Source organism: Pan troglodytes, chromosome 5 (genome assembly GCF_028858775.2).
Source record: "Pan troglodytes isolate AG18354 chromosome 5, NHGRI_mPanTro3-v2.0_pri, whole genome shotgun sequence".
Lineage (NCBI taxonomy): Eukaryota > Metazoa > Chordata > Mammalia > Primates > Hominidae > Pan > Pan troglodytes.
This window is the reverse complement of record NC_072403.2, coordinates 116,994,373-117,018,209: the sequence shown is the minus strand read 5'-3', so window position 1 is coordinate 117,018,209 and position 23,837 is coordinate 116,994,373. Positions and strand designations below refer to the sequence as shown.

Sequence of the window (23,837 nt, the reverse complement as noted above, 5' to 3'; positions counted from 1 at the left end):
ATTGTCATGTAAGAGCTCCCTGGTTCATGTATGAAAAGGCCTCCTCTCATTATGTTAAGTGAAATAAACCAGGCACAGAAAGACAAACTTCACATGTTCTCACATATTTGTAGAAGCTAAAAACTAAAAGAACTGAACTCAAGGACAGAGAGAGTGGAAGGATGGTTATCAGAGGCTGGAAAGGGTAATGGGGGTGGGGGGAGGTAGAGGGGAAGTGGAGATGGTTAATGGATACAAAAAAAAGGTAGAAAGAATGAATAAGACCTAGTATGTGCTAGCACAACAGGATGACTATAGTAAAAAATAATATACATTTTTAAAATAACTAAAAGAGTAAGTTGGATTGTTTGTAACACAAAGGATAAATGCTTGAGGTGATGGATAGCCTATTTACCCTGATATAATCATTTCACATTGCATTCCTGTATCAAAATATCTCATGTAACTCATAAATATATACATCCACTATGTACCCACAAATATTTTATACTAAAAAAAAGTTTTTTTAAGGCCTTCTGTGGTTCTTTAACTCAAGACTCTGGAAGACAGAGAAGGATCTGCAGGGCAGCCCAAGCCCGCCCTCCATGGAGGTCAATGTTTTGTTTGCCCTTGCAGCCAGTGACCCTCAGGGACGTGCAGTGGGTCTTAACGATGGGCTCCCCTCCTCCCTAACCAGCACCCAGCCCTAGCTGCCATCTGAACAGTTCTGCCCAGGAGAGACTCTGCTGGCCGTATCTGAATCCCCTTGTGGGAGCCCACGGTGTGGTCACCCCCTGCCATCTGGCAGGAGCAGAGGTGTCCACTGTTTCGCTCAGGACTCTCGCTGCTGTCCCAGTCTTCCGCATGTGCTCAGGGCCCTTGACTTGGAGTTTTTCTTTCTCACCCTCAGCACGGCAGCCTGGTGCTACAGTTCTCTTTCCCACCTGAACATACTGCGAGTGTGGCAGACAGCCCAGAGCACAATTCTGCTCCACTGGCTGCACCTTCTTGATGCCTTGGTCCTTATGGAAGTCCTTTGCGCAGAGGACTTTTTTGCCACTTGGTGTAATATGAAACATCCCTCCAGCAACAGTAACTCTTGACGTAACTGTTTAACAGTTTCACACCTGTTAAGTCTGGGTTGCAGTTCAGTATGATACTGTTTATATGCTTTTATAATAAAATGTATTAACTGGTAGGTGGAAGGTGATTATAGCTAACAGAAAAAAAATTACTACAGAAGTCTTTTCCTGATCACAATAAATACAACAGGATGGAGTTAACCACTCTGCCTCCCAACTGTAAAAATAGTTTTAATAGAAAACTAAGAATCAATTTTCTGGGAAATTTATGGATATGAAATTATTTGCCCCTCTACAATTGGCAATAAATGAAAAGTAAAGCATTCTACAGAGATCATGAACCTTACAGTAACCTCCTTGAAGAACAAAAGTGATTTGAAAAATCACTTAACTAAAGATAAGCTCTATTTCTTCCTCTCTCCTCTCATGTTCTCACATCTCTGGAAGATAGTTGGGCCTCTGGGCAAATTTCTGATATCTATCAGTACGTAAAATTAATGAAAAACCAGGCAAACCTGTAGAAGTTATTTATTAATGTTCAACTTGTGAAATGTAAGAGCATTCCCTTGAAATACAATATTCCCTCTTTTTTTTGTTCTTACCACAAATTGGTTTTGGATGTATTAGGGGTTCAAAGAAATAATTTCCAGCTATATAGGGATGGACTCTGAATCTTTCCATTGAACCAGTAAGTCTCCTGATGAGGCCAGAGAGCCCCATGTCTAGGGGCCAGGTGAGCCCCTCACTCCTCAAAGCTGGCCTTTCTGGTGGCCATGACAGTTGCAGATTCCGAGGCAGGGCAGGTGATCCTTTTGTCTTCCTGGATGTGAATGTTATACTTGGCCCTCAATGGTACAGAAGGCCAGGGTAACTGGGGTTGGTACAAAGAGTGGACACTCTCCGTGATTCTAATTCCAAGCGAGGGGTTGGCAGCCAGCTGGCACCAGGTAGTCCCTGGAAGTGACAGGTTGGGCTGTGCTCCTGTCTGCCAGTGTGTCTACCAAGGTGGAAAAAGAGCAACAAGGCAATGTTGTTATAAGGACAGGGAGTTGGGAGGGGATTGCAGATTCTCAGCCACAAAGCTTGAAATGAAAGTGAATCAAGAACTTTTGCAGAAAAATTCCATCTTTCCAGGCCCTTAGGACTCCCTGGTTTATCCTCCTAGGATGTGTTCTAAGTGGTTCACGCCCTGGTAAGAAATAAGCTCATTCATGGCAGCCACCCCTCTCTGTTTTCTTTCACGGATGTCTTTGCTTTAGCTTCTGAATATACAGTAGAAATAATAGTACAGATGTGGTGAGGGTGAATTGCTCTGAAAAGTGCTTTGAGTTTCTGAGAAATAAAATAAGACAGCATGAAAGACCGGGTGTGATTCCTTTTTGTTTCCCCAACATTTAACCCATTGTCCTAGCACCTTGTGGTCACTCCCTGATTCCTTTTACTGATTGGATGAAGACATTGTAGCAGGTGATGGTGCTATTAAGCCTATTGATATTCCTTTGAGAGAACGGTGTTCTTGTCCATGCTCTAAGCAGTGTCGAATCAATTCTACAAAAGTGATTTCCTTCAGGGAACATGCTACAAAGTAGAGTGATGACAATCCCTTTTCCTAATGAGGTTTACTGGACCCTGAGGCCTGCCTGTGCTTGAGGAGTGCTGGTGGTGCCCCACTGGGAGACCCGCCAGAAATTAAAGGTGATGTCCATGTCTTTTTCCCTCATCCTCAGGATCCTTTCTGAGGTTCCCTATGTGGCCTTTCAGAGGAGGGATTTTTTCATCACTGTGTACTTAAGGACATTATCAAGGTCCTGACTATGTGTGGGGTAATTCTGTGAGGCTGCAGGAGAAAAGAAGCCTTGGTTACAGCACTCAAGATGCCTGTTTTCTAATAAGGAAGAGATGCAAATGCTATAACCACAATGTTACACAGAACATGTAAGGACTGAAGTTATTGAGATGAAGAGGGTAGAATCTTCCCACAGGAGTCACGGAGGGTTACACATGAAGGAGGTGGAGTTTGAATCCTGCTTGAGGAAACGATGGGAATTTGGTGGTTAGAGATGGGAGTGGAGGAACCATTCCAAGTAGAGGGAAAAAAGGCAAGAGGAAAAGAGGAGGTTGGGCTGGATTTGAAGAGCAGTGAGTTTGCAAGAGCTTGGACTGGAAGAGGGAGGGAGACCCAACTTGGAGAACCCTGGATGTCACCCTAAGGATTGTGAAGCACTCTCATTATCCTTTTAATGTTATATAGTAAGTTCCACAGCTCTTCTTCTGCCCCAGCAAATATGGTGGGAGCAGAATAAATTCTTTCACAGAAAAGCTGAAAGCTCTTGGGAAGTTCTCACTTAACTATTTCCATTTGTGTTGAGTCCTCCCTTCATTTTCTCTCAGTGAAAAAAAATGCAAAGGATAGGTGAGAGAGTTGGGAGGGTCAGAAAGCATTGTGGCTCCAGAGTATAGATACCTGCCTCAGTATAACTGTAGGATGTCCTTCCTGGTATGATAGATGAGCTTAAAAACTAGAAACCAGTTAGTCCTACTTCCTCAGACAGAATAAACTGGGTATGTTTCTGTTAAGCGTGTTACACAATTATGTCTATATACTATATATTATTGACTTGATTTAATGCTCTTAGACATGCCATCTTATTGTTTGTTCTGAGAGTTTTATCTCATTGTAGATACTCAGCCTAAGTTAATATTTATGAGACCCAATGATAACTTAAGGCTAAAAATATGATGGAAACCAGGGCTATTTTTTTTTGTTGTTTTTAAAGACAATTTTGCTACACTCAAGAGAGCTAAGATTGAGAAACACAAACCCACATTTGAGCACAAGGCCCATTTCCTTTATTGGCCATTCTTATGAGCAATGATGAATTTTAACAAATTTTCTCATTATTAAGTCCATAGCCTTCCAAAGACCGTAGTAATTGATTTTTATATTCTTACAAATATTTACAAAGTGGTTATTATATCCCAGGCACTGATCTAAGAACTTTACAAATATCAAGTTGTTTTATCCTTATAACAACCATATGAAATAGGTGCTGTTCTTATTATTCCTATTTTACAGGTAAGGAAATTAAGGCACAAAGAAGTAACTTGTCCAAGGTCGCACAGATAGAATTCATTGCCATTTGAATAGACATTGAAGTAGAGGTTGTGTTTCGTGTGTTTGATGTCACCTGCATGGGAAAGGGGAAGAACTCGCCTGAGAACTTCCCATGCTGTGCCCTGTGCAGAATTGGATTCTTGGACCATTTTATTAGATGCTTCTTTTCTACAGTTTATGTCAATAGTTGTCATTCAAGAGACTCAGTATTTTTGCTGTAAATGTCTGTAAGTGAACAATTTCCATATATATACAGCGAGTATACATTAGCTGTACCACAGTCTAGCCCTGCGTATTTTTTTATGTTAGAAGATGTGACTGGTGGTAGCATTTCCCCAGATGTACGGCAGTGACTGTACAGTTAATAAGAAATGACATTTAGTCACATGTTCTATAGGCCCAACACCCTGCTAAGTACATCCTATGCATTATTCTGTTTAATCCTCCTAACAATCCCATGGAGCAGATCCTAAGAATATCCCCTTTTTATAGATATGGAAACAGAGGCCTAGAAAGGTATGGTAATTGAGTGCAGGTTGCAGAGTAGGGATTTGAACTCTGGAACTGTTTGCTGAGCCTTTGGTCTTGACCACTCTGCATGCTCCCTCCCTCTGTGCCATACCAGGGGCCAGGAATGACCACTCGTTCATGGCTGAGTGCCAGGGCAAAGCCTTTGCCGCTGTCTCAGCCTCCCTCCAGGAGCAGCCGTGTGACATGCTCATGGCCCTTGGCCCTCCTTGCTGGTTGTGGCATTCTCCCTGTGCTGGCCAACCCAGCTGTCTGCTCCTGACTCCTGCCAGTGAATGACAGCTGATCTTGACAAACTTCTGTGGTCATCTTGTAGCAGATCTGCTTCATGTCTTAATAGATCCTCCACTCGCTTTTGCTGTGAGCATGTATTTAAAGAGCCAGGTTTCACCCGGTATCCCTCCACCATCAACCTTCTCCCCAGCTGAGTTCAGCGTTTGTGGGCTGCCTGAATGCCACTCCACCCTGTGATTGGGTAGTGAAGATATGGGTGTGGGCAGAGCAGGTGGAAACCCGGAGAACATGGATCCTGACAGTGATGGTGGTGACTATAAGGAGGGGAGTTTATGCAGTCACGTTAGCTGCTCATTAGGCACCTTGAGAGGCCTTTTGATAATGACTTCTACTCTTACTTTTAGATAGTATTTTCTTCTACATCAAACATGGTATCCATTATATGGTAGATGCTTGATAACCATTTGGTGAATGCATGAACCAGTGAATGACTGAATGAATGAATTGCTGCCTGGTTCCTTTGATTAAATGGCATCCTAAAAGGCCCTGGGGTTGCCTTTTCTCCTGCTGCTGCCTGGGATTGCATTTCCTCTACTTGGCTCTTCCCTCCTGAATGCCTGGCCTTTCTTCCTCTTCCCCTGTCTCCTTTGCGTATAAGCCCAGTGGGTGGCTGGACTCCATGGTGGAGGCAAGAAATGTTTTAGGTGGTATTACAGATGGTGATTAGGTTCCATAATTTTGGAATAGAAGTATTCTTTGGGGAAATTAGGAGTTAAACCAACTTTCAAGGGCTAATATGAGACTCAAGCCCCCAAGTATGATATTAATGTAGGAACATGCGTTCTGAGTCCTAAGCAGACTGTGGGGCAAACCCCTGGGAACTGAATATATTTGAGAAGCTCAGATCATCCAAGCACATGCGGTGGAATCTGTCCCTCATCTGTGCTCCTGACTGAGAGTCTCTTCTTGACTTGGTTGTTTTATTGAGATGCTGGATTGAAATAGAATGGTTTATGGAAATTGTGTTCTTGGTGCTAGTGATAGATTCCTACAGTTTTATTTTCCAGTTGGAATTTATAATTGATATATCACACCAGGGTCTGGGCAGATTGTGCATTCAGTGGTTTTCCCTCCTGTATCTTTCCACAGATGTGTCATCCCCACACCAGCGAGCCTCTGCCAAGATGAAACCGATAGAAGAAGGAGCAGAAGATGATGATGACGTCTTTGAACCGGCATCTCCAAATACATTGAAAGTCCATCAGCTGCCTTGATCAGAGAGAGAATTCAGGTTACCAAGACGGAAGGTGTCTTGAAGAGATCCTGAAAAATACCAGCACTTTTTCATGGCTTTTAGGTTATTCTGCTTTAGTGCATCCAGACTGGTAGAGTCGGAGGGAGGAAGTGAGGAAGGGTCAAGGATGGAAGAGTTCTTTCACTTACCCTTTTTATTAGTCAGCTTTTAAAGTAATTGTTTTACTGAGCCTTCTGACTATGCCTTGTTCTCTTTTGAGATATATATTTTCACAGTCTTTTCTAGATATATTATTGTTTTAACTTAACAAATCTTAGCAATCTCTCAATGCCTTTTCACTTATTTTTTTCCAAGTTATGATTCTTTTTCCTCACAGTCTTTTTTGTTCCATGGCAATGAGGTTGTCCATTTGATAATTTTAACAAACAATGTAAGTTTAAAATTGAGGCTAAGGTAACACGAAAAAGCAGGGAATCTCAAACTTTATTCCATATATATATATATATATATATATATATATATATATACACACACATATAATTTTTTTTTTTTTTTGAGATGGAGTTTCACTCTGTCACCCAGGCTGGAGTGTAGTGGCGCAATCTCGGCTCACTGCAAACTCCACCTCCTGGATTCATGCCACTCTCCTGCCTCAGCCTGCCGAGTAGGTGGGACTACAGGCACCTGCCACTGCGCCCAGCTAATTTTTTGTATTTTTAGTAGAGACGGGGTTTCACCGTGTTAGGCAGGATGGTCTTGATCTCCTGACCTTGTGATCTGCCCGCCTTGGCCTCCCAAAGTGTTGGGATTACAGGCGTGAGCCACCGCGCCCGGCCTATTCCATATTTTTTTAACGGGACATTTTAGAGAAAGGTGTGATTTGACTGGTTTTATTTTTCTCCCAGGCCAGAAGTATTACTCCACTAGATCACCTTACTTAATTAGGCACTGTGTGGATAACTTGATAATGAACAAAACTCTCAGATTTTATTCACATTACCCTTGTATTATGCCATTTATAAACTGCTCTGAAACCTGAAGCTGGAAAGATAACAGATGGGTTTCTGAGCACGGGGTTAACCTCCAGCTAAACTCAACTTCCTTGGGATTTGGAGGCACCATGTCGTGCACACTCTGGTGTGGGAAACACTTTATGTAGGGTGGGAGGACAGGGGAGTTAAATGGCTGGGCAGGTGCCACAGGATGAGGCCACTGAAAGATCTGCTTCATTCTTTGATCTGTATTCTGAAGTTCCAGATTGTTCATCTAGAGGCAGAGACGTCTCTTTTTAAAAAGTGCCAGATGCCCCAGTGCCAGAGCTGCGAACGTGAACACAGTGGAAGGCAGAGGGTTTACTACAGGCCAGGCCATGGACACCCCACCCAGGTACTGCAGTGAGGGCCGTGATTCCAGAGCTCTCTTTTCTACTGAAATCATGGTTTAGTGAACAGTGGCATTTGGCTGGTGGGAAATGCGTAACTGGTCAGCGTGGCTGTGGCACTTGGCCAGGATGCTCCGTTGAATGAAGCTCATTGATTGGCCATGCTGGTCATGTCTATTTTGCTTCATCCACTAGAACCAACTTTGAGTCAGTCTCCTGTTACGTTAAATGGCTAAGGAAAGTTCCAAATGAAGTTCTCAGGTGAACTGAGCCAAAAGAAGCAACTCTTACCATGAGGTGATTTCTGTTAGAGGAGACATATAAATAAGCTCATCTAGGGTCACCTCATTTTCCTAAATATGTTTTTAAAGCAATTATTTTAGTAATTTCATTTGAGTTAAATTTACATGCTCGGTCACTCATTGAGAAAATTTACGCAGACTCTGAATCCAGTTCCTGACATCTTCAGATGTTGGTTTATTGACATCACAGTAAAAAGGCTACTGTCGACTGGACACAGTGGCTCACACCTGTAATCACAGCACTTTGGGGGGCCAAGGTGGGTGGATTGCTTAAGCCCAGGAGTTCAAGACCAGCCTGGGCAACATGGCTAAACCCCATCTCTACAGAAAAAATTAGCTGGGCGTGGTGGTGCATACCTGTAGTCCCAGCTACTCAGAAGGCTGAGGTGGGAGGTTCGCTTGAACCTGGGAGGTTGAGGTTGCAGTGAGCCCAGATCACACCACTGCACTCCAGCCTGGGCAACAGAGTGAGACCCTATTTCAAAAAAAGGCTGCTTTCACTGTACTGCTGCAGCAGTCTCTTCAGGTAGCTAACTTAGGAGCTTGTTTTGGAGAAATGAAGCAAAGGTGAATGACAGCCTAGGCTTTGAAATTATAAAGCTCTCTCAGGTTGAACTCTCTCGTGCACTCTCGCTCTCACTTTCGCCCTGTACCTGAGAGCACAGGTGTGACTGTGATGTCATAGTGCCGAGACTACTTTCCTTTAATCATTGGGGTTAAGTTGGGCAGCCCATTTAGTTTACAGGCGCATAAGACTAATTTACAAAATCACTCTATACAGTCATTAGATGTAACATCCTTCCCTGAGTAGAAAGTAATGCATGTGTTTGGAGATTATTTTCTGTAATGCTGGGAACAAACCTGTTTTAAAAGCACACTGCTAAAAGTAGGTGATATAAGACCATTTGCTGTTTTTATTAAAGTATGTGTGTGTATCAGTGTCTCAGTGTGAAGATTGTAACCTCAAGATTAGGAATCTTAAAAGAGCCACTTAGCCTGAATGGGAAACGTGAAACTATTTTTAAATACACACCTCTAAGGAAGAAGCCTCCCATATAGACTTGATCTCAAAGAAGCAGATAAGAAGACAGAAAAGTGTTTTAAGTGTAAGATCTCCTATGGAGTACTTTAAATTCATTTATACAAATGGATAAGTGTATCTTTGTATAATGCATAAATACATAGATAAAAACATGTTTGCTGCCAAAGTTCCCAATAAGATGCTTCCTGTGTTTTTTGGCCTTTACTTAGCTGAATGATCAAAGTTCAGAAAATGGTCTGCAAAAGTTACTCCATATACAACCCCAAATCTACTACTTTAAATGTAACATCAACTCAGTTGTATGAATCTGGAGTATAATATTTATATTAGAATGTATATGTCATTTAAAATATTTTGAAAGCCCTCATAAATATTTATATTTACTAAACTAATAGCATAGACACCATATAAATCCGCAGTGATGCTTATATATCTTAAATTAGTAATAATGGGTGCTATATAATTATTTTCAGTTACTATCCCTGACTCTCTGGAATCTTCTCCATTTCTCCCTATCACTCAATTTCATTTTAATCATTGGACACCTTTGCGTTTTGCTGCTAACAGTGTGTGTATGTCACCCTCTTTATATCTGGTTTTCCCACTTGTCTGAAGCTCTCCTGATCTTAGAACCTGGAGCTGCAGATTCCTCCGTGTCAGCTCCCATCACGGCCCCAAAGACAGAGTCACTTGGTTGCTGGAAAAATCTTTGGGGAAAGCTGGTATAAGCTACACACTGACCTGTCCCCAGTGTTTCCAGGTAATGACTTGGCACTCCAGAGAAAGTTTCATGCTGTTGCGTGTGGTGGCTCCAAGCCAAGCACCTGGCATGCAGGTCAGCCCTTCCCAGCAGGGCGTGGCGTCGTCCTCTTCACAGATGCCACGTTGCAGCCCCAAGGCCTCACCATTTTGCGTTTTTTAGAAACCCATTTTCTTGGTCATTTATAAAGCTGCTTTATAGATATCTTTGATCCTGGCATGCCTTGGTTTCCTCTCCCTTCCCTCTTTCCAATCCTGGTTTCCTAACCTCCTCTTGTAGTAATTCTCAACTCAATTCAAAGTCCCAAGAATTTGGAATGGTAGGATGCTGTGCAGGGAGCTCGAGGCTGAGGCATAATCACTGCTTCGGTTCTGCTCATCAGGGGACACGCTCCCTTACTCATGGCAGCCATGTTCGATTGTCACAGAGCCCCCTGAATACTCTGTCTATAGTGACACACTGTAGGTGTCATAAATTTTAAGAAACCTGCTTTTAAGTACTATTTATAGGTTTTTCTGTTATACTTGCAACCTAGTTTTAAAATACATGAGGATTTTATGAAAGCTTTATACAGACCTTTATAGGAAACTCATTCTTTGATTTTAGATGCCATTTAAATTGATAACACTTACTTTATAAAAAGATGCTTTTTGTCTGGATAGAGCCTTATAGTTTAAAATATCTTCATATATTGCCATTTGATCAAATAAATTTCTTACTTAGAAAATGTGTGTATTTTTTATTTCATTCCTCTTACATATATCTAGCTTGTTCGAATGTCATGCCCAAAGGCCAAGGTTGTGGGGATGGGCCTGGTGCAGGCCATTGTATTCTGAGCAGACCAGCAGGGGCGGTGCTTGTGGGTCGGTCATACCTGACTTCAAAGGTCCTGCCATCTTGGCTGCTTTGACTGTGAAAAAAAAAATGGCCAGAAGGCAGTGTAGACAGTGTTGACTAGATGCAGCAGTGGAGAAGCCTTCAGAGTTTTATTGATGGGACTTGGTGGGCTTCAGCTTTTTTTCTATTGCATCTGAACATTCACTCCCTTCTAGTTTCCTAAGATTCAACAATATGAGGAGTCACATGAAGGAGTCAGAAAACCTCCCTGGATCTGTTCTGTGGTGGATGAGGGGGACAGTCTTTCTATTCTTTGAGAAACCCACGTTTTCTCCCATCAGCTGTCCTAGGTATTGGAATGGAAACTTAGCCCATCTTTTGGCCTTGAGTGGCAAGTCCTTGGCATCTAACACACCCACCCTAGTCAGCCTCAATGATAGGCCCAAATGGAAGGAGCATCTTATACCATGAGAGGAATTAATTCTGTCACTCAACAGGCCATGGCATCTAGGCCTGATGTCTGGGTTTCCAGCCCTGAACTTCGTGCTGAGCCAGCTTTTGGTCAGCTTCCCCTTACCTAAGGCTGTGCTGTAAGAGCTGGGAGTTTCCACTGATGTCCACTTGGGGGTTTTCTGTGGACAGACATGGCTACAGCCCACCAGAAGATAAAGCTGACAGGACTTGGCTATTTGTGGGAGCAGAAGTGGTGGTGAGTGAGAGGAGCATGTCGGAGATTTCTGGCTTATGTTACTGCTGGTGATTCTCTGGCCAGGAACATCACAGAGCGCCAGGTTTGAATGCAAAGCCTGAGTATGTTTTCTTCATGCTAAGTTCCAGGGGCCTTGAGAATAATGAAAAGATGTCAAGCAAGCAATTGGATAAGTCAGCCTGGAACTCAGTGAAGGGATCTGGGCTGAAGATACAGATTTCCAAGTTGAAGACGTCACTGTGAGTTTACCAGCTTCCTAATACATAAAGATTTTTCTAGTTAAGGTTTTTTCTTTTCCTCATCCCTCGCCCCCCCCATGAATGAATGAATAATAATAAATGAGTGAATTTTTGATCTTTTCTTTTGAAATGTGTTAACATTTGAAAGATCCGCATAAGTGAGCCAGTATTTTTTAAATGGTCAACACATGATGTTGTAAAGTCACACACATGGATATAAGATCTATTCCAAGTGCAAGCTAGACCAGTGCAGCAGCACAAAACTGCCATTAACAGGGTTTCGGACTCCACACTGCAAACAACCTTTAAGAAAGATTGTTCCTTTTCCACTCCCACTGCTTCACTTGACTAACCTTAAAAAAAAGAAAAACGAAACTATTATAGAGTTTTTTGTAGTATCAAGAATAGCCACAGTTGGCTGGGCATGGTGGCTCACGCCTGTAATCCCAACACTTTGGGGAGCCTAAGGTGGGTGGATCACTTAAGGCCAGGAATTCAAGACCAGGCTGGGCAACATGACAAAACCCCACCTCTACTAAAAGTACAAAAATTAGCCAGGTGTGGTGGCACGCGCCTGTAATCCCAGCTACTCAGGAGAATTGCTGGAACTCAGGAGACGGAAGCTTCAGTGAGCAGAGATCATGCCTCTGCACTCCAGCCTGGGTGACAGAGCAAGACTCTGTCTCAAAAAAAAAAAAAAAATCCACAATTATCTCAAGATTATTAAAGTACTTAACTCTGTACTCCTCCCTTTTCCAAAATTTGTGTGAGGCTAGATTTTCTTCATATACTTCAACCAAAACGATATATGTTACAATCTACTGAACGCAGAGCAGATGTGAAAATCCAGCTCTTGTATTTAGCCACACCTCTAGAATTGCAAAAGCGTAAAACAATGCCACTCTACACTTTTTTGTTTTATAAAATAGTAATTTTATAAATTTTATAAATAGAAAAACGTTCTTCATGTTAACATGTAATAAGTTATTATTTTTAAGCGGAATGATGAATTTCATCATTCTCTCAGTGCCTCTGTTTCTAGCCCCTGTGGCTCTCCCCTGGTTCCTGCAATAGAACCCCACCTTGTTTCTCCACCTCTGGCCTCACTTTTTCCAGTCGACCTTTGTGCTGCTATCGGAATAATCTGAAAATTTGCCAACAGAATTGAAAACCTTCTGATGGAGCTTCCTTTCCTGCAGAGAAAAGGCCGCACTCTCTGCACGGCCACCAAGGCCCTTCCCATACCCAGTCACCTGCACCCAGCCAAGACAGTGACTTCTCCATCCCCTGAACTCATCACATGTGAGCCCACCTCTGCCCAAAATGCCCGCACTTCTCCATCCAGCGGTACCCCCAGGGTAAACTCCCGCACCTCTGTGGATCTGCTCTTCCCTCCTTTGCTGCCCTCTGTGGCCAAGAATTTATGCACACAATATGGCTGGTTGTATGGCAGCCACGGCAGGGACATTTGCTTAGGTCTCAATGTCTCTTCAGATCATCGTTGAATCTAGCAATGCTCTTTCACTTATCTATTTGAACCGTCAGCAGTACTGTCAATGTGGGAGGGCAGGCCCTGTGTCCCCTTTTTAGAAGGGAGAGAAGGTGGGTACAGAGACGGTAAGTGACTAACCCAAGGTCACATTGTCGGCAGGTCCCAAACATATGTGGTCTGTTCGCTTTCCTAGTTCTGCCTTACAACCCTGGTTAATTTTTTTTTTTTAGAGACAGGTTCTTGCTCTGTTTCCCAGGCTGGAGTGCAGTGGCGCGATCACAGCTCATTGCAGCTTTGAACTTCTGGATTCAAGTGATCCTCCCAGATCAGCTTCTCCAATAGCTGGGACCACAAGCGTGCACCACCATGCCTGGCTAATTTTTTTTTTTTTTTTTTTTTTTTTTGGTAGAGATGGGATCTCACTATGCTTCTCAGGCTGTGTCTTCAACTCTGAGAAACCGACTTATTTTCTACTTATTCTACTCCTACTCTATGCTTAGGCCTTGTTCTCATTCCAGTTTTGGGCCATGTTCACAGTTCCCATGTCATCTATAGCAGCGTCCTCTTGGTTGCTCTACCACTGGGTCTTGGATTTTGTTTTGTGTTTTTTGTATTTTGTTTGTTTGTTTTTGAGACAGGCTCTTGCTCTGTTTTCCAGGCTGGAGTGCAGTGGTGCGATCTCAGCTTACTGTAGCCTCGACCTGCCAGGGTCCAGTGATCCTCCCACCTTGGCCTCCCGAGAAGCTGGGACTACAGGCGTGTGCCACTATGCCCCACTAATTTTTGTATTTTTTGTTGAGATGGAGGTCTCACCATGTTCCCAGGCTGGTCTCGAACTCCTGAACTCAAGCGATCTGCCTGCCTTGGCCTCCCAAAGTGCTAGGATTACAAGTGTGAGCCACTGTGCCCAGCTGGATCCTGGATATTAAACACTACGTTAATATTTTCTTGCTATTCACCAAGGACAAATATATCCCACTGACTTCCAAGTTCTCCCAGCCTTCTTCTTCATCCTGTCACAAGAAAATTTACCTCTTTCCCACTTTTAGTTATGTCTTTCTGATTTTCTTCATCTATTCGCTCATCCCAGCTGCCTGTTAAATGCCATGGTGCTTGTCGTTGCTGGGCCAGTGCACAGGGCCTGCTCCCAGGAGGACAACTTGATTCAGGATTTTACCCTCTGACTCCTTGATTGGCAGGCCAACAGAACCAAAAGTGGTTTGAACTGAGCTAAATTATCTCACATCTGAGTCAATGGAGGTCCCACGACTGTAAAACAGCTCTTATAAAAGGGACCTTGGACGGGGAGGTGATGGTAGCCATTTAATTCTTGATATTTATCTGCAAATAATGAAAGCGTACTGAGCTGTTCACAACTGTTGGTGACTACATTATAATTATTCCATTTGTGTAGAGACTGGCTGAGGCAAGACTGCAGAAGGATCTCAGACAGGGAACAAACCTCAGGTTCAACCTCCCAGCAGGCCAGCTACACTGTGCAGAAAACAGAACTACAATTCACTCATCTGCTATGACATTACTTCTCTTAAAATTGTTTCTGTAGGCCGGGTGCAGTGGCTCACGCCTGTAATCTCAAGGAGGTGGCTTTGGGAGACTGAGGCAGGGAGATCCCTTGAGCCCAGGAGTTCAAGACCAGCCTGGCCAACATGGCGAAATCCTCTCTACAAAAAAAATACAAAAATGAGCCAGGTGTGGTAGTGCACGCCTCTAATCTCAGCTACTTGGGAGGTTGGGGTGAGAGGATTACTTGAGCCTGGGAGGCAGAGCTTGCAGTGAGTCGAGATCATGCCACTGCACTCCAGTGCACTCTGGGCAACGGAGTGAGACCCTATCTCAAAAAAAAAAAAAAAATCACTTCTGTCGTCCTGGAGACCTAATTTTTTTCAACGTGCTTCCCACTACTTTTGTTGTTCTCACCTGATCTCTTCTAACTTTTCTTATTAGTGCTGATATGTTTTGTTAGTAAGAACAATTAGGTGTAATGGGAGATAGTGAGAACAGCATGTATTGAGTGCCTATTATTTACCAGAGGCTGCATTTAAAATACATGATTTAGTATTTTCACAACAATTCTGCAAGGTAGTTATTATGATCACCACTTTGCAGAGGAAGAAACTGAAGCTCAAATAGATTGAGTTTACCAAGACAATTCAGCAAGTCACAAAGCCGGGACTTCCTCCTGGACCCCTCAGACTGAGGCCTGCCTGTCTGCAGCCCTCTTTCTCTCCCGTGCCCCTGGAGGCTGAGTGTGAGGCCACCAGTGTATCTGGTTCCCAGCTCCTTTCCTTAGGTTATCAAGGAGTTTTCATGCTAAAATAGAAAAAGGTAAGACTTTCTATTCTTTGTACATGTATTTATATAGAGGGGCATTTTCTTAGAAAAAAAAATTAAAATCTGACATTGGCCTTTAAAATGATTACCAATTCCTGTGAAAAAATGGGGTCCTAGTATATTTTGTCCCAAACTGATTTCTTATCTACATTGTTTACCTCCACTTGCCTCATAGATGGAAGCAGCTGAAAAGCACAGGCCTGAAAAAGGAGGCAGAGTCCTGTCCTGGACGTGGCTTGGAGGTGGGACAGAAGCGGTTCTGAGCGCCGGCTCTGACAGTGTGATCTTAGGCAAATTGTGAAGCCTGCAGAGCCACTGTGTCCTCACATGTACACTCGAACCTTTCCTAACACATAGCTTGCACCCAGTACATGTTTGTCCTCCTCTTTCCCTTTTTCCTTTGTCAAGTCGAATCCTTAAGCCTTCTGGAATCTTGGCAGCCACAGTCCTTGTAAAGAGCCTTGTAAAGGTCAGTGCCAGGACCCACAGGACGGACAGGGCAGGGGATTATTACCAAGGCTCCTTCTGCTTACAGCAGAAATGGCTGGAGGCATGGGTGGCCCACACCCTCAGCTGCAATCACTCTGGACCTGTTTGCCTGGGGCAGAGAGAAGAGCCAATTCCAACTTAAGACAAGTAGCTCCAGAAAGCACTGGGCAGAGAGGAGGCTGCAGAGACCTCTCTGAGGCAGCCAGTGGATGGAAAGCACTGGTGTAACAGTGAAACAAGAAAAGAACTAACACAACTAACTCCATTTGTTTAAAGGGCCTGTACCCATTCCTGCACGTAGCCTAGGATAATTTTAGAGAACTAAGATAAAACACAAAAACAGCAATCCTGTAGCTTTTGAAACCAGCTCTGGGAATAAAGGGGAAGTATATATATTTTAAAAAGCAAATCAACTATTTTGTTAAAGGTTTACAGGAGCATTGTGACCTGACCAAGGACAAGGAAGTTCTGAACCTCCTCAGACCCTTGCTGGCACTCAGATGTCTGTGATTATTGGTCACCTCTTGATCCAAAAAAGTTATGTTGAGGATAACTTTCTTTTTATTTTGAGACCGAGCCTCCCTCTGTTGTCCAGGCTGGAGCGCCGTGGCGCTATCACAGCTCACTGCAGCCTTGATCTCCTGGCTTCAAGCGATCCTACCACCTCAGCCTCCCAAGAAGCTGGGTATACAGGCACGCACCACCAGGCCTGGCTAATTTTTGTATTTTTTGTAGAGATGAGGTTTTGCCATGTTGCCGGGGCAGGATGCTGCTGCTGCTGTTAAGGACCACATTTTGAGGTCCTCTTGACCACTTTGAGGGCTGATCGTTTGAGTCCACCCGCTGCCCCCATTGGGCAGATGAAAAACACAGCCAGGAAAATTGAACCCAAGAAAAACTAGAACCCACGTATTCTTGTTCACAGTCCAGTTAAAAGCAACTTGTATTTATTGGCTCCTGGCCAGTAGTTTTCAGACTTTTTATAAAACGGTCACTCAGGGAACCAGTTAAAAGTCTAGCTCCAAGAGCCCACCCTCACAGATACTGACACAATGCACCTGCCGGGACAGTGGGTTTAGCCTGGGCTGCACGTTGGGATTAAAGATTCTGATGCCATTCATCTGGGCATTGGGAGTCTTAAAAGCTCCCAGGTGATTCATATGGATAGGAAGGTTGAGAAACTCTGGTCTGGGGTGAGGTCCAGGAGCTTCCCTTGCACAAGCATGCCAGGTGCTTGGGTGGAACTCCTGGCAGGTCCAGGCTTCGCAGGCTAGTGCATTCATAGCCTTGCTTCCCACTGTAAGAAACACAGCCAGGCGCAGTGGCTCACGCCTGTAATCCCAACACTTTGGGAGGCCGCAGCAGGTGGATCACTTGAGTCAGGAGTTCCAGACCAGCCTGGCCAACATGGTGAAACTCCGTCTCTACTAAAAATACAAAAATTAGCCAGGCATGGTGCGCGCCTATAATCCCAGCTACTCAGGAGGCCGAGGCAGGAGAATCACTTGAACCTGGGAGGTAGAGTTTGCAGCAGTGAGCTGAGATTGCACCATTGCACTCCAGCCTGGGCAACAAAAGCAAAACTCTGTCAAAAAAAAAAAAAAAAAAAAAAGAGGCCGGGTGCTGTGGCTCACTCCTGTAATCCCAGCACTTTGGGAGGCCAAGGTGGGCGGATCACGAAGTCAGGAGATTGAGACCATCCTGGGCAACATGGTGAAACCCCATCTCTACTAAAAATACAAAAATTAGCCGGGCATGGCGGCATGTACCTGTAATCCCAGCTACTTGGGAGGCTGAGGCAGGAGAATCGCTTGAACCCGGAAGGCGGAGGTTGCAGTGAGCCGAGATCGTGCCACTGCACTCCAGCCTGTGCAACAGAGTAAGACTCTGTCTCAAAACAACAAACAAACAAGACCAGAGAAACACAGTGGAGCAGGATGAGAGTGAGAGTGGGTTTGGAGAATGACTAGTAGAAATGGGTGGCATGGATGGAAACATTCAGACAGAAGCAAATGTGGGCAATCACACTGGTGTGTGATTTTGATCCTTTCAACTCTCCTACTCACTTCCTTGTCTTCTTGGCACTTCCTAAAGAGTTAGAAGGAAGCTTACTGCCTGGTTCTGGTGACTGGAAGAAGAGAATGATTCAAATCAGAATTCTGAGGTGTCTTTCCTAGCTAGCTCCAAGCCTGGTTATGGCCCAAGTAGTTAATGTAATCTCCCTGAACCCATCTGTAATATAGGAATGTTGATATCTGCCATCTTAATCTTAGGAGGGTTTTGTGAGAATTAAATTTTAAAGCACCATGTCACCGATAAAGCACTATAAAAGTAAAAGCTATTATTACATTAATCAGTGATACATAAATGGAAGCTGAAGGTAAAAGATGTATTTCTTCATTAAATTATACCTGAAAACTCTTTTCAGAACTTGTAGCTAGAGACACACATTTAAATCAAATACTTAGAATACCTGGGTGTGATATCAGCATTTTGACAAGATATTGTTTCTTCTCAAATAATGGAAGTATGGGCAGCCCTATTAAGATGTCTGAGTGAGAAGAGGAACATCAAAGTTTTCAGTAATAAAACCCCAATGAAGAAGTCTTGCATTTCTTATTTATTTATTATTATTTTTTTTTTTTTAGTGACAGTCTCACTGTGTCTCCCGGGCTGGAGTGCAGTGGTGTGATCAAAGGCACTACAGCATCGAACTCCTGGTCTCAAGCAATCCTCCTGCCTCAGCCTTCCAAGCAGCTGGAATTACTGACACAAGCCATCATGCCCAGCTAAGGTTTTGTAGAATCAGGCTGTATTCGTCCGTTTTCATGCTGTTGATAAAGACATACCTAAGACTGGACAATTTTACACAAGAAAGAGGTTTAATAGATTCACAGTTCCACATGGTTGGGGAGGCCTCACAATCATGGTGGAAGATGAAAGGCATGTCTCCCATGGTGGCAGACAAGAGAAGGGAGCTCGTGCATGGAAACTCCCCTTTATGAAATGATCAGATTTCGTGAGAATTATTCACTGTCATGAGAACAGCATGGGAAAGACCCAACCCCATGATTCAGTTATCTCCCACGGGGTCCCTCTCACAACACCTGGGAATTGTAAGAGCTACAATTCAAGATGAGATTTGGGTGGGGAAACAGCCAAACCACATCACAGGGTCTCACTATGTTAATCAGGCTGGTCTTGAACTACTGGCCTCAAGTGATCCCTCTGGGTTGGCCTCCAAAACACTGGGATTACAGGTGTGAGCCATCATGCTTGGGAGAAGTTTTATATTTCTCATAGCTTGAAAGGTGGGGGAGAAACGTATGGGGTAATAATGCAGTATGATTACTTAATGTAATTGAATGTTTACAGTCCTGTGGTTTCTTATTACAAGAAGACTTTTAGAAATACTTTTTTCTAGACAAGTTACAAATATCTGATTATCTCTTCAGTATTGTGAGCTCTGTGTTGACAGCTCCTGTCTTCTGCATAAGAGCTCAAAAGGCATTACTTATAATTACACATTTTTTCAGTCAGAAATTTTCCTAGGTAAGTTTATCAATCATGTGGATATTCAGATACTCAAAAGAGTATTATAGCTATGAGGGGATGTAAAAGAAAATCTGTTTCAGAGAGCAAGTGAAGAGTGCCCTCTGGTGGTGTCAAGCAACAACTGAACTGTATCATGTTCAATCTTTATTCAGAATTATTGAATTCCAGTTCTTCTACATTCTTAAAAGTCGGACTTTCACCTTAACCATAAGGAATTTTTACACTTCTAAAGGCCCACTGCACAGTGGAGTACATTATGACATACTTTTTAGATTGTGTTATTTAGGACATCTTTTACATAAGCCTTGAAGATAATTTTAGTAAGGATAGTGTTCCATTAAGAAATAATGTCTTACTAAAAAGAAACACTGCAGGTTGTCAATATGGTCCCTTTAAATGGGATCTCTTTTTAAATTATTTTTTAGTTTTTGTGGGTACATAGTAGGCGTATATATTTACAGGGTACATGAGATATTTTGGTACAGGCATGCAATGCGTAATAATCACATCATGGAAAATTGAGTATCCATCTAAATGGGATCTCTTGTATAATCTGACATTGACCCACAGTCTTTTATTACTTATTTTTGTTGTTGTTTACTGATTCCATTCTAAAGGAACTCGTGGACTCTCCTCCAGCAGATTTTGGGAATAACCATCTAGGATGGTCAGGTATGATCCTAGATGGAGACAGACTATTGAACCAGATGCCAGTCCAGAGTCCCTTCCCACTGTTTGGTTTTATGTTACATTTTCCCCGGCAATAAGTTTCCCCATTAATGCTGTGCAGCCTCAACAAACAAAAGCCCACCTAAGGAAGTAGAGCGTGGACCGGGCACATCGTCAGAACACCACAGCAGGAGCTTCTCACACGGCAGCCCCTCCTCTGCATTTTACAAGATTTTTACTGTGAGGAAATTATGATTGTAATTAGGTTTTTATTAATATAGTTTTAAGTGGATTTTTTGGGTGTTTGATTGCTTTTGGGCAGAAGCAGTTTAACAGGGGACTAGCAAAACTACTATCTGAACTAGTTAATGAAAGTTGTGGAGAATTAATTTCATGAAGAAATGAGAGAACTTGAAGAGCCGGTGTGGAGATTGATAACTATAAGGGCTCAATATGTGGCCCGATGATCTCAATGAAAGAGTGATAAATGACCAGGCGCAGTGGCTCACATCTCTAATCCTAGCACTTTGGGAGGCTGAGGTGGGTGGACTGCCTGAGCCCAGGAGTTCAAGACCAGCCTGGGTAACATGGCAAAACGCTGTCTCTACTAAAAATACAAAACATTAGCTGAGTGTGGTGGCGCGCACCTAAAATCCCAGCTACTCAGGAGGCTGAGGCACAAGAATCACTTGAACCCGGGAGGCAGAGGTTGCAGTGAGCCGAGATCACACCACTGCACTCCAGCCTGGGTAACAGAGCGAGACTGCGTCAAAAAAAAAAAAAAAAGAAAGAAAGAAAGAAAGAAAGTGATAAAAACACTTGAAATATCTGACATACTGGCAGTGAGGGAGAGGCCACACTTCTAGAAGGTAGAAAAGCAGTATGAAAGGACAGGTCAACAATATGTCTATTTGCACCAAGTCAAACAGAAATGTGGTTTGATTCTCAAGTGTGAGACAGTCTTTCCCTGGACTTTGGGCATTGTCCTTACGTTAATAGGTGTGGGTCCAGCCTCTTCTTTCTTCTTGACAAAAGAAAACCAACCATGTGATTTGGGGTGTAAGCAAAACCTCCAAGGTTGGAGTTTGTGTTTTAAAGAACTTTTACAAACTGGAGCAGGCGGATATAGCTACAGATGCTGAGGAGCTCAGAAATTAAGTAGAAATGGAGACCCTTGACCTTCAGAAACAGCCCACATCTTCAAGAAATTTTGAGTAATTTTAGCAACAAAATACACTATAAATACAATAAACTATCTTATATTGTGTTAAGAAACATGCCTGCTATGCAGCCACAGAAACATTTACCATTTTCCAGGCAGTCCAAATTAATTCAGAAAGAGTGTGTGTGTGTGTGTGTGTGTGTGTGTGTGTGTGTGTGAGTGAGAGAGAGAGAGGATTAGAAAGGGCAACATACTGGTTTCTAAATTGAGGATGACAGAAATTACATTTGAGCAACTGTGAAAGTTTTAAGAATTTTCAATTATTTCTAGAAAGCAAAGCAAACAAGAAACCCCACAGAGTTTTTGAGGAATATTTTACAAAAATAACAGGCAATCAGGAGCAGAATCGATCACAAAATGGTGGCTATCACACAGCACTGCTTTGATTTAGTAGCCTAGCAAGCAAAAGCTTCATACAAAGGTCCTTACAAAAGGCTTATAGACACAGACAGGGGTAGGAAACGTAGTACTCTGTGTACAGAGGACAGCCTGGGATTCTGGCTGGGTCGTCCTGTTAGCCTAAATGTGACTTACAGCTATTCTTTATTCGGAAAAAAAAAAAAAAAAGCATTAATTACATAAGCATATTGGACTATTTAATGATCAAATTATTCTATGTGTAAACACTGGCCAGGCGTGGTGGTTCACATCTGTAATCCCAGCACTTTGGGAGGCCAAGGCAGGTGGATCATCTGAAGTCAGGAGTTCGAGACCAGCCTGGCTAACATGGTGAAACCGTCTCTACTAAAAATACAAAATCAGCCGGATGCAGCGGCACATGCCTACAGTCCCAGCTGGAGAATTGCCTGAACCGGGGAGGTGGAGGTTGCAGTGAGCAGATTGCCCCACTGCACTCCAGCCTGGCAACAGAGTGAGACTACATCTCAAAAAAGAAAAACAAAATCACCCGTATGTGTATGTATCTGTGTGTGTGTGTGTGTGTGTGTGTGTGTAACCAGAAGAAAATTAATAAAAAAATGCTAATGGTTATTTCTAGGCGATGGGATTATGTATAATTTTTTTTTTTTTTTTAAGATTTTCAGCCAGGTGTGGTAGCTTGCACCTGCATTCTCAACACTTTGGGAGGCTGAGGTGGGATCCTTGAAGCCAGGAGTTAAAGACCAGCCTGGCTAACATAGTGAAACTCTGTCTCTACAAAAAATTCAAAAATTGGCCGGGCGGGGTGGTTCATACTTGTAATTCCAGCACTTTGGGAGGCCAAGGCACAAGGATCAATTGAGCCCAGGAGTTCAAGACCAGCCTGGGCCACAAGATAGTAAATTTTTGTTTTGTGATTTTACCACCTCTACAAAAAATGCAAAAACGTAGCCAGGCGTGGTGGTGTAGGCCTATAGTCCCAGCTACTTGGGAGGCTGAGCTGGGAGGATCACTTGAGCCTGGGGAGGTTGAGGCTGCAGTGAGCCATGGTTGAGCCGCTGCACTCCAGCTTGGGTGACAAAGCAAGACCCTGTCTCACAAAAAGAAAACAAAAATTCCATATACTAAATATAAATTAATAAAAGCTGTTATTGGTTACTTTCAGATGATGGGATTATGTGTATTTTTCTTTTAAGGTTTAAAGGTTTTCCATATTCTCTAAAGTACAAAAAGCCCTTCACATTCAAAGAAAAGTGAATCATACATGGTTGTACAAGAATGTGAATATACTTAATAATCAAAAATGGTTAAGGCTAGACATGGTGGCTCACACTTGTAATGCCAGCCCTTTGGGAGGCTAAGGAGGGAGGACTGCTTGAAGCCAGGAGTTCAAGACCAGCCTGGGCAGCAAAGCAAGACTCCATCTCTACAGAAAAAAAAAAAAAAATTAGCTGGGCATGGTGCACATCTGTAGTCCTGCTACTCAAGTGGCTGAGGTGGGAGGATCGCTCAAGTCCAGGAATTTGAGCCCACAGTAAGCTACGACTGCACCACTGCACTCCAGCCTGGGCAACAGAATGAGACCTCATCTTTAAAAAAAAATGGTTAAGATAGTAAATTTTATGTTATGTGATTTTACCAGAATTTAAAATAAAATAAAAGAGTCATAACAGATCATCAAAAAAATAAATCATCCAGGTGAAGAGAGGAAAATAAGTTTGTGGAACTGGCCAATTTAAAGAACTCAATAGTTTTACCAAATGGTTTGTTACAGTACATCAATACTGCATTCATGGTTTGATAAATCTACATTCGTATTTTAGATATTTGGTACTGATAAAATTTGCCCTTTTCAAATTCTTTATTAGAAAAAACTTGTAGAAAAATTCTAAAATGATTTCTTCAATAGGCTTTGAACATTTTGCTTCAGACCACCCTTCTGACCACATGAAGTATGTGTCTTTATTCACAAGCTTGCACAATCCCTGCTGGACAATTCTGAGTGATGGCAGCTCCCACCTTTCCTTCTTCCTTCACTTAGACTACATTTATTCAGCATCTGTATTATTGGAGTAAGTTCCATGTTAATACTCACCACTGAGGATATGTTAATACCACTTAACTTATGCTCCAACTGATGTAAAACACTGCCTAAATGGCCTTTTATCCTTTCACTTAGTAAGAACACACATCATAAAAAATCTCCAAAACCCATCA

The 23,837-nt window shown here is 42.9% G+C and overlaps 1 protein-coding gene across 2 annotated transcripts in view; it reads left to right on the top strand.

Annotated features, from left to right (window-relative positions):
- The window catches only part of BVES (blood vessel epicardial substance), a 36,101-nt gene extending 29,582 nt beyond the window's left edge, over positions 1-6,519 (top strand). For both annotated transcript variants that reach the window (XM_001143515.8, XM_527578.8), the window contains exon 8: positions 6,088-6,519. In XM_001143515.8, the coding sequence (XP_001143515.2) occupies positions 6,088-6,212 (125 nt within the window). In that variant the 3' untranslated portion in view covers positions 6,213-6,519. The remainder of the gene's footprint in view (positions 1-6,087) is intronic.
- The last annotated feature ends 17,318 nt before the right edge of the window (positions 6,520-23,837 follow it).